Source organism: Vidua macroura, chromosome 11, assembly GCF_024509145.1.
Source record: "Vidua macroura isolate BioBank_ID:100142 chromosome 11, ASM2450914v1, whole genome shotgun sequence".
Taxonomy (NCBI): Eukaryota; Metazoa; Chordata; class Aves; order Passeriformes; family Viduidae; genus Vidua; species Vidua macroura.
The window spans coordinates 21,724,808-21,739,743 of record NC_071581.1 but is presented as its reverse complement, the minus strand read 5'-3'; the positions used below and the strand labels follow the sequence as shown (position 1 = coordinate 21,739,743).

At 63.7% G+C, this 14,936-nt stretch overlaps 2 protein-coding genes across 8 annotated transcripts in view; one reads left to right on the top strand and one right to left on the bottom strand.

Annotated features, from left to right (window-relative positions):
* The window catches only part of CBFA2T3 (CBFA2/RUNX1 partner transcriptional co-repressor 3), a 29,505-nt gene that overhangs the window by 6,925 nt on the left and 7,644 nt on the right, over positions 1-14,936 (top strand). For 2 of the 7 annotated variants that reach the window (XM_053987090.1, XM_053987088.1), the window contains exons 1-5: positions 3,248-3,586; positions 10,537-10,683; positions 12,132-12,209; positions 13,596-13,837; positions 14,175-14,264. In XM_053987090.1, the coding sequence (XP_053843065.1) occupies positions 10,563-10,683; positions 12,132-12,209; positions 13,596-13,837; positions 14,175-14,264 (531 nt within the window). In that variant the 5' untranslated portion in view covers positions 3,248-3,586; positions 10,537-10,562. Of the gene's footprint in view, positions 1-1,531; positions 1,619-3,247; positions 3,587-10,536; positions 10,684-12,131; positions 12,210-13,595; positions 13,838-14,174; positions 14,265-14,936 lie in introns of those variants that run through there. The other 5 variants (XM_053987095.1, XM_053987089.1, XM_053987092.1 and 2 more) reach the window with 5 other exon arrangements.
* Positions 1,175-2,806, bottom strand: LOC128812664 (translation initiation factor IF-2-like). The gene has a single exon (XM_053987189.1). It carries the CDS (start codon positions 2,804-2,806, stop codon positions 1,175-1,177), a length of 1,632 nt encoding a protein of 543 aa, XP_053843164.1.

The following is a 14,936-nucleotide window of genomic DNA, read 5'->3' as shown; positions in this document are numbered from 1 at the left end:
ACAGGGCAGTCGCAGAGGGAAGCAGCTGCCAGGCACAGCAATTACACACAGAGGCAGGGCTGGCTTCGCAGGGAAATTCGCGGGGAAACTCACAGGGATTGTGTTCCCAGTGCACAGGAGCGGCAGCGCTGTGGTAGGACCTGGGGAGGGAAAACTTGAATGCTGTGCCCCAGCTGGCACAGGGGCACGCGGGAAGGGTGTGCCAGGCAGCCAGATGTGCACCGCTGCCCCGCAGCGCCGTCGGGGAGGGTCCCACCGGCATTCCCAGCACGCAGCTGCCCGTGGAGCCCCACCGAGGCCCAGCAGGGTGGGGGGCACTCCAAGGCCAGGCCGGGATGGGCATGTGGGACTCTGAGGGCTGTGCCTGTGGTCTTGTGGCTGCTTCAGTGCAACCCCAGCCCTTGGGCCCCTGGAGAGGGAAGCTGAGCAAGCACAGCTCCATCCCCCCGCAGCCCCCCAGCCCCTTACAGACACCCCCACCCTGCTCCACACCCTTGACTCTTCCCATGGCCCCAGACAAGTCCTGGCCCGTTCCCTTGCAGTCCCTCCACCTCCCCCAAAACAACTCCCAGCTCCTTGCAGCTCCCCAAAACGCATTACCCCGCCCCCCATGCAGCCCCCCACTCTCAGCTTTGCAACGCCCGATCTTTAGCATCCCAAACTCTTTTTTTTTTTTTTTTGCAAACCCAAATCCCTGCAGCCTCCAAGCCCCGTACACCGCCCTGCACGGCCTTCCAGTCCCCATGGCGTCACCAGGTCCCGCTCACCCCCTGAAGCCCTGGGCAGCCCGGTGTCCCCGTGCAGACCGCGGGTGCCCCGCAGCCCCGTGTCCCACTCAGTCCCCCGGTGCCGAGCGGCCCCTCGGTTCCGTGCCGAATCCCTGGTGCCCCGTATCCCCGTCCATCCCAGCCCGTTCCCGTCCCGATTCCGCCCATTCCCTGTCCCCGTCCATCCCAGCCCGTTCCCGTCCCGATGCCGCCCATTCCCTGTCCCCGTCCATCCCAGCCCGTTCCCGTCCCGATGCCGCCCATTCCCTGTCCCCGTCCATCCCAGCCCGTTCCCCTCCCGGTCGCGCATCCCGGGGGTCCCGCTCCGGTGGCGGCGGCGGCGGCGGGGCGCCCCCTGGCGGGCGCGGCGCGGCCCGGTCTAAGGCAGCGGCGCGGGCGGGCCCCGCTCACTCCGGGCCGGGCGGGCGGCGCGGCGGCAGCGGCGGCGCGGCGGGGGCCCGGCCGGGCACGGAGCGCGGCCGCGGGGGCCCCACGGCCGCGGCGCGGCGCCGGGAGGATGCGCCGCCGGGCAGCGCGCAGGGGGTGAAGCGGCCCCGCGGATTTACCGCGGCTTCTCCGCCCTCCCCCGCTTCTCCGGTGCCCCCCCTCCGGGGGGAGGGGAAGCGCCCCGACCCCCGGAGCTGGCGGCGGGCGGCGGCCCCGGGCGCGGCGAGCGGCGGCGGGCAGGTGCCGGGGGCAGCCGCCGCCGCGGGGCCGCGCTCCGCCAGCGCCGGCCTTAAGCGGACCGGGGCCGCCGCCGCCGGGGGCCGCTGCCGGCTCTGCCCGTTCCTGCCGGCGCCGCCGGCCCCTGCCTTGGGACTTACCTCACGCCTCCGCCACACCTCAGGACGGTAAGTGCCGTCCGCCAACCGGGACCGGGACGGGGAGGCTGCCGGTGCCCGCGGAGGCTCCCGTGAAAGCGGGGCTCGGAATTCTCCAAGGGGGAGGTGTTCGGGGGATGCTCTCGGTGCACGGGGGAATCGGAGGCTCCCGGTGCCCGGGGGAGCTCGTAGGGCAGAGGAGCCTGTGGGTACTACCGGTGTTCGGAGGATGCTCCCGGTGCCCGGGGAGACTCTCGTGGAAAAGGGGCTGGGAATGCTCCTGATGCTCGGGGGTTGCTCCCGGCGCGAAGGAGCCGGGGAGGCTCCCGGTGCCCGGGGGACGCTCCTGTTTGTGCAGGAGTCCGAGATGCTCTCGGTACCCGGGCGAGGCTCCCGGTGTCGGGGAAGCTGCGGGTGCGCAGGGCGGTAAGAGGCTCCTGGTGCCCGGGGAACGCTCCCGGTGCGCAGGGCAGTCGGAGCCTCCCGGTGTCCGGGGGATGCTCCCGGTGTCGGGGCAGCTGCCGGTGCGCAGGGGACGGTGATGCTCCGGTCCCCGCCACGGCGGCGGAGCGGGGCAGGGCGAGCGGGGGCACAACCGGGGCGAGCGGGCGCAGCGTTCGGAGCGGCTCCGCGGCGGAGGCAGCCCCGGAGCGGGATCGCCGCGCCCGTGGGCCCCGTTCCCACGCAGCGCGCTGCCGCGGGGGGCGGCGGAGTGCAGACCCCTCTTCCCTGCGCTGCCGGGCGCTTCCTGCTCTCCCCTCCGTGTCCCCGGCGCCGTTTCCCGAGCGCCGGGGCGGCGTGGGGCGGCACAGCGTCCCAGGGAACCCACGCGAGTTTGTGCCCACCCCCAGCAGACCCCCCCCCCCCCCCCCCGGCTGTGGCTCCCGACTCGTGCCCAGCAGTCCAGCTCTTTGTCATCCCCGCATCGCTCCTCTCTGCCGCCAGCTCCGCATCCCACGCCGGCTGCTGTGGGCTTGGAGCTGCAGCCGTGTTGGGTGGCGAGGAGGAGCTGACCCACTCGGGAGAGTTTGCGGGAGGAATCCCGGGGCTGCTCTGGGAAGTTGCAGCTCCCTTCTCTGTGTTTTTTGTGCGAGGACGCGGGTCCGTGCTGGGGACACGGGAACGCTGGCAGAGTCCTGGCGCGTGCCAGGGGATGTTTGTTTGGATGCGGATTTGGGAAGGAAGGCTGGCTCGGGAGTCTCCAGCGCTGCCATTCATCACCGCCTGCTCTTGCTTTCCCTTTGGAATTGCGCTGAGCTGGGCAGCCCGGCTTTGCCAAGGGAATGCTGCCGGCGGAGCGATGGAGCGAGGCTGGCCCCGCGCTTCTCCGTGGCTCCCCCGCGACACTGAGCCGGAGCACAAGCAGCTCTTCCCGTCATTCCCTCGCCGCTGGATGGTGCCTTCGGATACCGCAGAGCGTTTCTCTAGTTAAACACACCTTTTCTTGGAATTATTTTTTTTCCCTCTATTAGCCAAGAAAAACTTTGCAACTTTCCTTCGCTGTCGGAGAGGAGCCACTGCCGCTGCTGCGTTTCATTTTGTTTTTTTAATTCGAGGTCACGTGTGCATTGACAGTGTCTTTGATTCCAAGCGATGGTCTCGTCTCCAGCTTAGGAAGAGCTTTTGAGCTCTTCCCTCTGTTGTTTTCTCTCTGTTCAGGAACAAAGAGATTTTTCTGCCTTTAATTAAAAGGAATATTAATTCCCTGCTCCTTTGTCGAGCGACTTGAAGACACTCTGCAAACATCCGTCTGCTCGGCGCCGCGGTGGGGTGAGCTCTGCCGTGTACAGGGCATGGAGAAATGGGGGAACCAGCCCGAAATCCCACGGCAAACACGGAGCAGCAGCCGGGGAGGATGCTGACAGCCACGGTCCTCGGGTGAGGAGCCCCATGGAGCTGAGCTGCCGCCTGGGGTGGGCTCTTGGGTCCTCGGAGCTTTGTGAGGCAGGTCCCCGTGCTGAGAGTTTCCACACAGGGAGAGATTGCGTGGTTGGGGAGGTGAGTGGAGGTGAACTTGGCTGTGCCAAGGGGGTTTTCCCTGCCGGCTGCCTCCCATGCTGGCAGGTAAGCTTTTACCCGGGAGCAGACAGATGTTGGGTGTGTTTTGTTTGGGAAACGTGAGTGCAGATGTTGGTTTGTAGAGGGGAAAAGCCAGGACACGGCGGGGGAGAGGCTGTTCTCCCGTGGCTCTGGGTGCTGCCGTGGGCTGGGTGCCGGGTTTGGGCAGTGGGGAGGCTTCCCGTGGCTGCAGGATTTGCCTCTTACATCGGGAACTTCCAGGCTGCAGGACGGAAAAATATTCTGGTGCTCAGGCCCCCCTTCAGGGCTGGGCTGCTGCAGGCAGGAGGGGGCTCTGGCAGGTCCTGTGGGGTACCTGGGGCTGGCAGGTCTCTGCCGACATCGCAGGAATTCTGCTTTGGAGCCATGGATGTTTGCATGCCTGGAAAACCCCTGGAGCTGAGGCTCCTGCGGTGTCCGGCGGTGCTGAGGAAATGGGGTCTGGCTCCGCTCGCTGCCGTAAATCCCTGCTGAAGTCTGGGGGCACTTTCGGCTCTGCCCGTGGTTGTGCATGGTCCCCTGTCCTGCAGCCACCTCGGGAAGGTGTCTACGTGCTGTGGGACCCCCGGGGAGGAGAGGCACCCCATAAATATTTTACCTCTTCGTGGGAGTCATTGGACTGGCAGCGAGTCAACCAGGAAGTGCAGGGCTGCCAGGGAGTGCTGGCAGCGGGGCAGGAGCTGGGTCCCTCCCGGGGGGACACACAAATCCCCCCACACCAGCACTGACCCTCCTCAGCCCCCAGCCCGACCAGCAGGGTCACAGTGAGCACAAGGTTTGGGGCAGATCAGGGCCGGGTACTGCGAACGGGGCTGGGAGGGACCAGGGACAGCCCATGGGTTAAGCCGGGCTTAATGGCTGCTGCTGGGGCCGGGGGACGCGGTCGGAGCTGCAGGTCGGGTGCTGCAGCCCGGCCTGGGCTTTCCAAGCTGGATCTCACGTGGGAGATGGATTTAGCTGCCCTGCAGGATGGCGACAACGGGAGTCCCCAAGCTGGGATCAATCCTTGCCAGCCAGGGGCAAGAACAGGCTGGTGGCACAAAGGGCACCCCCTGCCCGGGTGCCCTGGCCTTAGTGCCATTGCCCGGTTTGGGGTTATTTTTAGATTTCCTGAAGCTGTTTTCTGCCCACCCTCCCGCTGTGCTCAGGCTCCCCAGGGGGAACCCCACCTTGACAAACCCCCAGCTTTCCTTCGGAAGATGCTGACCGATGGTTCCAGAAAACATCCAAGGGATTTCCTGTTTATTTTGCAAAACTCTCATTAATATTTTTTTTCCCTGTGTTCTTTGAATTACATTTCACATGGGCAAAATCGCCTTGGAAATGGAGCCCGTGGTTCAAAAATAGACAAAGAGTCGGTGAGGCAGCAGCCGGGAGGCTGTGGGAGAGCGCGGCCGCATCCGGCACCCCTCGGAGCCGCTACCAGCCTGGCGCCCGCGGGGCAGGGGCTGGCACGGGGTCCCTGGGGAGCCGGCGGCGCCTCGGCGTTCCCACGCTGCAGGGGCCTCGCCGGGAGCTCCGGCGCTGTGGAGGGGGAGCTTTCCCTTCTCCAGCCACTCTCTGCCTCCAGGATGCCCCGAGCCCGCTGCGTGTGCCGCTTGTCCCTGCTCCAGCCACCGGGGCCACCTTTGGGCATGAGCATCCCCGTGCCCACGGCCGCAGAAAGCCCCGGCTGGGGCGTGGGGCCGGTTTTGGGGTGCCCCTTTGGCAGTGCTCTGGGGGATGGTGCAGCCCAGGCGTGGGTGTTTCCTGGGTGAGGGCAGCTCCGGCAGGGTCAGCCCCAGCCCTGCTCCTCTCCAGGTGTTCCGGGCTGCCCGCGGCACTGTTTACTCCTGGTGTTTAGCCAGGATATTTAATTTCCAGGAGTGTAAGGCAGCTGGGGAGCAGCAGGGTGTGTGTGTGCGTGCCCACCTCCCTGTGCCACCCCGGTGGGATGAATCCGACGGTGGCAGCGGGCACGACACTGCAGCAGATATTGTGCCCTGCTGGCCGACAGATCAGGGGGACCCCCCAAACTGCCCCTGTGTGTGGGGGACCCCTCCTCCCAGCCTGTCCCCCCGCCAGCAGCCACGTCGTCGCCAGCCGCTGTTGACTCACAGGCTCCGCTGTCGAGTCCCGGGGCTGAGGCCGAGATGCTTTTACAGGCAGGGCTGAAATGCACAAAATGTTCGACTTGTAAAATATGTAGCGTGAGAAAATAGCCTTTTCTGCTCTCCGCCTCCTCCTGCCGCCGCTCCCTGCCCCATCTGCTCGCTTGGAAAGCTTCCCGCAGCCGGGGGGGGGGCCGGCGGCGCCCGGGGTCCCTGGCCAGGGATGGCACCCACCCCGCGCAGCCGTGGGGCCACCCCTCGGGGCCACCAGGAGGGCTCCCGGGGGCAGCACGAGGATGCGCTGGGTCCATGAGGACGCTGCCTCCTCGCTCCTCTCGCCATCCCAAAGTTTTGCTCTCTCCCGTTTGGAGAAGGAGCGCGGGGCTGGCACCGGCAGTGCCAGCGGGGCTGCGCCGCCCGGCGCGGGGGGTGACGCAGGGGCATCCCGTGGGGCTTGGGCTTTCCAAAACCTCTCCAGAGGGTCCCGGGAAATCCCCGTGCGAGGCGCCCCGGCAGCCCCGGGAGGGAGCCGCCACGCCGGAGCTGGCCACGAGCCACGGTTTTCACCTTAATCCATCATTATCTGGGCACATTTCGGATCCTTGCCAAGAGCAAGGTGGGAAGGGGGGGGTGTAAGCATGCTTTCCCTATTCCCCTGCCATCCTTTTTGCTGCCTGTGTGTAATTAACAGAGTAATTAAAAACAGGATGAGTTAATTGGTATTCATTTATGTGGCAGATGTTTTTAATTGAGATACGAAACAATTTACCTGTTTACATAAACAATAGCAAATGAAGGCTTGTAAAACAGAGAGGGCACCTTTTTTTTTTTTTTTTTTTTTTTGGCTTTTTTTGTTGTTGTTTCGAGGAAAAATCAAACCCATCCCCACCCCCGGCCACGCCAGCTCGGGGCCAGCAGGAGCTGCTGGCACTGCCTTGGTGGCACCGAGCCAGCTGGTTTGGGTCCCTGGGTGCTTGGCTTTGGCTTGAAAACTGGGATTTTGGGGTTTGGGGTGCGTGGAGAGCCTGGCTGCGGGTGCTGCTGTCCCGTGTGGAGCTGTGCTGTCACTGCCACATCACGGGAGGTGGAAGGGCACCGGGGGGGGGCTTGGGACCTGCAGGGAGTTGTTGGCCTGGAGTTGCCCGTGGGGCATCTGCCAGCAGCGCTGGCACTGCAGGATGCGGGTGCTCAGAAAGCAAAGCCAACTGGGACGTACCTGAGCTGGGGAAATCTGCTCTGCCCTGGAATTGTGCTGGTGGGAGGCGTCCCAGCTGGGCCAGCAGCACAGGAGCTGTCTCAGGATGCCCGTGGGGAAGGTGGGGATGGCCTGCAGGGGCTGCCCAGGACTGGAGCTGGCTGAATCTGGGTTCCTCTACAAATTGCGCAGAGAGTTTGATTAATTGGATTTACTTTTGAAGGGCTTAATTTCTGCTGATGAGTGCTGGGTGTGGATTGCTCCCTGCTGGGCTGGCTCCCCAAAATGAGCACCTGCGATACCCCGGTGATGGATGGGCAGCATCCCTCCAGCATCATCATGGAATCGTGGAATGGTTTGAACTGAGAGGGGCCTTAAGGCTCACCTCATTGCCCTGCCAGGCAGGGACACCTTCCATCATCCCAGGCTGCTCCAAGCCCTGTCCTTGCACACTTCCATGCATCCAGGGGCAGCCACAGCTTCTCTGGGCAACCTGTGCCAGGGCCTCACCTCCCTCCCAGGGAAGGATTCCTTCCCAATATCCCACCTAAACCCACCTTCTGTCAGCATCCCACAGCTGCACTCCTGCTTTCTCATGCTCCAAGTGCAGCTGGGGATGAACTCCAAGCTGCCTGTTGTCACCTTTGTCCCCTTTGTCACCATGGCCCCAGGGAGGGGGTCAGGGTGGGAGCTGATGGTGCCGTGAGGTCCCACCAGCTCTGCCGGGCTGGTGCACGTGGCTGCCGCTGCTGCCCGGCCTCAGGCGCTGCACGCTTCCAAACCTGCTCCAGCTGGGACAGCTCCGGCCCTGCCATCTTATCGGGGAGTTGTTCTTGGCCCCGCTGGCTGCGGCAGCTGAGGAGCAGGAATGCTTCCCTGCCTTTGTTTCGGAGGCAGCCTGGCTCGGGGAGACGTCGCCTCCAGCATCTGGATTTCATTTGTGGCCATTTGGAGAGCATGAAGGATGCTGGGCGCTGCATTCCCTTTAACCCCTTCTTCACCCGGGAAGCTTCGCCTGCAGGGAGCCGGGGCTTTCCAGGGGCCACATCCAGGGCAGCTCTGTGCTTCCTTCGTCCCCATCCCTGGGGAAAGGAGAGCAGAGCAGCCGGCCCGGGCGCTCCGCACTCACCCCGGAGCTGGCACATCCCACTTGTTGCCCGGGAAGAGGCAGAGCCCCGGGGCTCGTGGTGGCTGGATGGGCTCCCTGGGGCTGTGGGAAAAGCAAACGCCGGGCTGGGATGGCCGCCAGCCCCATCCCTCCGGCACTGGTCCTGTCCCCCCGGCTCCAGGCTGCAGGATGCCGTGTGCCCGCTGGAATGCTTGGCCGTGTGACGGTGTCACCCCAGCAGGGACCCTGCCCCGGGGGTTAAACCCTGCCGTGTGACAAATGGGGGGCCCGGGGTCACACAGGGGTGTGCGGGGGTCCGGCATCCGCTGGCCCCGGGGGGCAGGGTGGGGAGCAGCCGCTCCCGCCAGCCCAGGAGAAAATACTAATCCTTTTATTTTTATATTATTACTTATTCATCTGGGCTGCACAGACCTAATGGAAACCAGATGGAGGAAAACAGACACGGCCCCGAGCGGCTGGGACAAATTACCCCAAAGAGAGAAAAAAATAGAGGGAAAAACAATTCCAGTGGAGTTGGAGTTGGAGTTGTGCTGGGGAATCGCTGTTTGGAGGGAATCACTGAGGGGAGGCTGCACTTTGCTCCCCAAAACCTCCTTTGCTCTCCTGGAGCTCATCCCATCCTGCAAAGGACCTGAGTTGGTGGCACAGACCTGGTTGGGTCCTCTGGGCATTCCAAGCTCTTTACCCCATTCCTGTGCCTGCCTGGCTGTATTTGGGTTGCAAAGACCTCGGGGAAAATTTAAAACTTAAAGGCAAAAAAGAAAATACAAGAAAAACCAGAACCAGGCCCCATTTCCCTGAGTGCTTGCTGAGCTTGATGGAAACTTTCCTGCTGATGGGAAGCTGTGGAAAAGCCATGTCGGTGCCAGGATGGATGTATCCATGTTTTCTCCTTGGTGTGGGAATGTGCACGGAGCCAGGGCAGCGAGGGGGACCGGAGCTGGGATGGGGATGCAGGTAGGGACCATTCCAGGGATGCAGGCAAGGATGCTGCCAGGGGCGTGACAAGGACAGGGGTGGTGCCAGGGATGCAGGCAAGGATCGTGTGGGATCCAGGTGCTGCAGCTGTGACCCTCACAGGGTCACACTCTGTGCACACTCAGGGTTCATCCTCTGCCCTCAGAGCTGGATCCTGCTCCGCTGAGTGACGGGGGAGGCCTGGAAGGCTGGAGAAGTTTTGCCCAGAGATGGACATTTCCACGAAAAGAAAAATAAAAGCTTTTCAAAGCAAACCATTTCTTCTGGCAGGCCCTGTAAGGAAGCTGAGGTTTTGGGGTGAGGGAAGCTGCGTGGTCTTGGGGTTTCTCCTGTGGCTGGGGAGGCAGAAGGGAGCGAGGAATGGGGAACTGCAGCATTCACATCCAGGTGTGTGCAGCATTCCAGTGTGCTGTGGACAGAGAGGGATATCCATGGTGCTGGAGCCTTCCAGAAGGATCCTGTGGGTGACCAGCTGAGATTTTGGCTCCTGCCACCATCTCCTGGCGCTCCATGCGCCGCTGGCTGTGGCACAACCCCGATAGCATCTCCGGGGGATCAGGCCCCGCTTTTACTCCGCCCGGCCAATGCGCTGTGGCCGGGTTCAATTCATCTCCCCGCAGTTATCCTGGATTAAGGATGAATATTGGATTAGTGATTATCAGCCAGGCCAGGTGGGAGCGTGCCAGGGCACAGGGGGGACCCCATGGCCAGGGGTGGCCGCTTCCATCTTTGGCCAGAGCTGGCGGCAGCGCGGGCACGGTGACAGATCCCCACAGCTGCCAGCACTTGTGGCCACCCGTCACGGCCAGCGTGGCAGGCGCGGGGCCCAGGCCCTGCCCCGGGGCCGTGTCTGCAGGGGATGGATGGTGCTCCCCCCGGGAATGCACTGCTGGCAGTTATTTGGGGTTGGGAGGGAGGCGGCGATGCCCGCTGGGGTGATGGTGATGGCCGGAGCTCCACGATCCCTGGATTGCAGGACCTGGCCTTGCAGGGCCACTCGGGTCTGGGGGGGACAGTCACTGGTGCATGTGTGCGTCCTGCTATTGTCACTGCCACTAAACACTGGCTGTAACGATGCCACAGTCTCTGCCAGGGGCTGTGCCAGCCCTGGGTGATGCTGCCAGGGATGGTGAGGGGTCAGCAGGAATTCCCAGGATGTGTCAGGAGGGTGCTGTGCTGTGACAGCAGTGATGTGACACAGGCTGGGGCAGGGTTGGCACGGCAGGGGCAGAGCGGTGCCAGCACCCTGTGTCCCTGCACAGGGCACTGTCCCCACCTCTGTGCAGATGAACAGCAGGTCCATCACCCTCCCCAGCACCCTGTGGCACACAGAACACTGGGCACTGTCCCTGTTACCCGAGTTCTACAATGGCACTGCCGATGCCCGGGCCAGCCCAAGGTCCCCAGGTGTCCCCTCTGCCCCTGAGCCCTGTTTGCCAGGGAATCACTGCCCTGCCTGGCACACCCCCGCTCACCACCCCGTGCCCTCTTCCCGCAGATAACGCGGAGACTCCGGCCGCCGCCATGCCCGACTCGCCGGCCGACGTGAAGACGCAGGCCCGCTCCACGCCGCCCAGCATGCCCCCGCCGCCGCCCGCCGCCTCGCAGGGAGCCACGCGCCACCCCTCCTTCACGCCCAGCACCAGTGAGTACCGCTGGGCACGGGCTGCCAGCCCGGGGCCGTGCCCTCAGCTCCGCCTCGCGTGGCACCCGGGGCCAGCAGCGCGCTCAGAGCCCGGCGCGGTGCTGCCGGTGACGTGGGGTGACATTACCTGCCCTCGGGCTGGAGGCTCTCCTTGGGTGCACGTTGCCAAGCCGTGGTTCCTGCAGGGAGCACCGTGGCGCTGCCCGTGGCCAGCAGTGCCCTGTGAGGTCCCTGGGGACAGGGACATCCTGCTCTTCTGCCAGCCCGTCACCAAGAGCTGGCACAGGGCAGCACGTGGTTGGAGGGTGGTGGGGCTTTGGGGAGTTCCTGTGGATCAGAGATGGCCCTGTGGTGGGTCCCATGCATGTGGGGACACATCTGCCACTCTGCACGTGGCACCCAGTGGTGGCAGGGCAGTGTCATGGCCAGCCACAGTGGCTGGGACCTCCTTGCCCTGCCCAGGCTATGGCATGGTGGCATCAGGGGACTCCAGGTGGGAGTTTCAGTCTCTGTAGTTGGACTGGGGACAGCCACCCAGCGCGGTGGTGGCACCAGAGGCGCGTGGGCTCATGGCACACCCGCAGGGATCTGTCACTGTGCTGGTGCCACCGTCCTGGCACGTGGATGGACAAGGCACATGCAGTGCAGGATCCAGGCAGGCAGGGGACAAGGCTGGCCCCCTGGCAGCAGTGGCAGTGGCCACTGCCAGCAGCTGCTCCGGTTCTGCTGAGACTTTTCCTGGGCACGCGCATGCGCAAGGGTTTTGCTCGTAGCTGTTTCTTGCTCAGAAGAACCCCAGTGGGGAAGAAAACACCACAAAACAACCCCCGAGATCCATCCCCTGACACCTGCAGCCCCCCAGCAGCCCTTATGGACGCTAAAAATCAGCTCATGCTCGGCTGTGCTTGGAGGGGCTTTGGGTGTCAATCCCAGCCCCGTGCTGATGTGGCAGCCCAGCTGTGGCTGGGCCTGGGATGAAGCACCAGGGGTGCAGGCGGCCTCTGCACCACTGCTCAGCACAGAGAGGGGTTTGGGACACGGGGCTGGGGGTGCAGGCAGCCTCTCTGCCACGGCTCAGCGCGGAGCAGGATTCAGGATGCAGGACCAGAGGTGCAGGCGGCCTTTCCTTCCCAGCTCAGCATGGAGCAGGGTTTGAGACACACGGCTGGGGGCATGGAACAGCTTGGCATGGACACCATGGCATTTTGGTTGTTTTTGGCTTTGAGGCACCTCATTTGGTCCCTAAACTGTCAGGACTTTATCGGGCAGCCGAGCATCCATCCCCTGACCCCTCCCTGTGGCTGCAGTGGGACGCAGGGACCCGGCTCCCCGGTGGGTCTGGCGGCTTTGCCCATGGCACACGTGCCCGTGGTGAGGAGCATCCTGTGCAGGGCTGGAGAGCTGCCCCCTCTGCTCTCTCATCATAGCGTGTTTTATTTTGCTTGCAGATCGAGACGCTGGCCCTCCGACGTTTCTGCCTCGCGGCCGTTTTCATGGTTGCTTGAAATGGTCGATGGTCTGTCTTTGTAAGTAAAATGAAACACCCGCTCTCATGAGAGACCCGAGCGCAGCCGCAGCCCCGGGGGTGCTCCCCGTCGCCAGCCCCTCGCCCTGCCCCGGAGGGTCACGGGGACGGGAACCCCAGCCCCATCCCGGCCCGGGGACACGTGTGGTGTCCAACTTAGGGGCGCACCTGTCGCGGGAATAAAAGCAGTTGTGGCCGCCGGGTTATTTTTGGCACCTCTTCAGCGGGCGGCGGGCGCTGCCCGGCCGGAGAGAGAGCGGGACCCCCCAGAGCAGGCAGGGCTGGCAGGGCAGCACGGCACCCCCAGGTCAGTGAGAGCCCAGCGGGGACAGGCGCGTGCGTGCCGGGGGCCGTGGGGCGACGCGCCGTCGGGACGTGGGTGACACGTTTTGTCACCCGTGCTGGCTGGGCACAGGTGATGCGTGTTGTCACCCTAGCCATTGGGACATGGGTGACACGTTTTGTCACCCGTGCTGGCTGGGACACGGGTGATGCATGTTGTCACCCTAGCCATTGGGACATGGGTGATGCATGTTGTCACCCGTGCTGGCTGGGACACGGGTGATGTGTGTTGTCCCATGCCATTGGGACATGGGTGACACATGTTGTCACCTGCACCATCAGGACATGCGTGATGTGTGTTGTCACCCTAGCCATTGGGACATGGGTGATGTGTGTTGTCACCCTAGCCACTGGGACATGGGTGACACATGTTGTCACCTGTGCTGGCTGGGACATGGCTGATGTGTGTTGTCACCCACGCCATTGGGACATGGCTGATGTGTGTTGTCACCCACGCCATTGGGACATGGCTGATGTGTGTTGTCACCTGCACCATTGGGACATGGCTGATGCGTGTTGTCACCCGTGCTGGCTGGGAAAAGGCCCCTGTGGGGCTGGTGCAGGAGAGAGTGGTCTGCCACTCTGATGGTTGATACCCCAAAATATCCCCCCTAGGTCTGCTGGTGTGCGGTGTTCAGGCAGCTCCTGTCTTTCCTGACCGGGCAGTGGGGACAGAGGTGGCAGGGTTCTGCAAGCCAGGCTGGGCTCCATGGGAAATGGCTCATGGGCTCTCTCTGGGAGTGCTGAGCAGCTCCCCGAGGGGCAGGATGGAGCCCCTCCCCTTGGCTGCTTTGGCTGTTGAGGAGCTGGATCGGGTCCTTGCTGCACTGGGGCATGCTCTGCATCCCCTCCTTCCCCACAGCCCCCACAGCACTGGGACCAGTCCAGGATGCAGCCCCAGGGATTCACCAGCATCCTGAAACCTTCCAGGGGCTGCCAGCCCCACATTACCCAGCAGGACACTCTGGTCCTACCATCCCAGCCTTGTCCCCGTGGTGCCAGGGCACGGCCACCCGCTCTGACCTCCCATTCCCTGTCTCCCCAGTGATGAACGGGAGCAGCCACTCGCCAACCGCCATCAACGGGGCTCCGTCCACCCCCAACGGGTTCAGCAACGGGCCGGCCACCTCCTCCAGCGCCTCCCTGTCCACCCACCAGCTCCCTCCGGCCTGTGGGGCCCGCCAGCTCTCCAAGCTCAAGCGCTTCCTCACCACCCTGCAGCAGTTCGGGAACGACATCTCCCCCGAGATCGGGGAGCGGGTGCGCACCCTCGTCCTGGGGCTCGTGGTACGTCCGTGGGCTCAGCCACGGGGACCCCTCCATCTGAGGATCCTGGGTTTTCTTTTGGGGATGGAGATGCTGCTAAAAGGGAAAGAGTGGCCTAGATGGTTCTAAATCCTGGAGGAGAGGGGGTTGTTTCCCCAGCGTCTCCTGGGAGCTGCACAGACAGTGCAGGGTTGGTCCTGGCTGCTGGCGCTGCCAGTGAAGCCTTGAGCATGGTTTTCCCTTGAGTGTGGTTTCCCTGTGAGCCTGGCAGAGGAGCAGGAATGGGGGAGGAACAGCCAAGTGTCCCCAGGGGTGCGGGGGCTGTGCCGGGGGTGCTGAGCCCGGGCTGTCCCCACAGAACTCCACCCTCACCATCGAGGAGTTTCACGCCAAGCTCCAAGAGGCCACCAACTTCCCGCTGCGACCCTTCGTCATCCCCTTCCTCAAGGTGGGTCTCCAGCCTGGGCAGGGCGGGATTTGTGGCAGCATTTCAGCACAGGGGATTTGGGGATGGCTTTGGGGCTGGCAGCTGCCTGTGGGTCTGCCTGTGCCCCCCCAAGACACACGTGTGCCCCCACACGTGTGGAGTCACACAGGGCCAGGGCTGGTTGCAATAAAGCGAGGGGTCAGCCCAGCTGGTTGCCATTTGCAATTCATTAAAAATCCCCCCCCTTTTTTTTTTATTTTCCTTTTAATTTCGTGCTGACTCTGCAGTGTCACCCCGCTCCAGAGGAATTTGCCCAGCGCTGGCACGCCTGGCAGCACCGGCACTGCCAGCAGATGTCCCCTGTCCTTTATTAGTGAAGGAATAATTAAAAAGTGCAAAAATAGCCCCTTTTCCACCTCTGCATGCCAGCTCAGAGCAGGGGTCCGTGAGTGGAGGTCCATGCTCATCACAGGAATCTGCTGGAGTGGTCTGCTCCAGGCTGAGCTGGAGGGGGACGGCAGAGCCCCCTCCCCTCCTGTCCAGTTTGCAGGGTTTTTGGGATCCACGGGAGCAGGGAAAGGTGAACGGCCAGGCCCCCACAGGCACTGGTGGCCCTGTGGCTCCAGGCAGGCTGGGATCCATCCCCGCTGTCCCAGTGCCAAGAGCGCAGCGGCCGCGCCGGCCGCCCTGGCA

What these genes read in the sequence shown, in the direction of transcription:
- LOC128812664 (XM_053987189.1), bottom strand. Translation starts at nt 2,806, where the DNA reads ATGAATGGCAGCGCTGGAGACTCCCGAGCCAGCCTTCCTTCCCAAATC.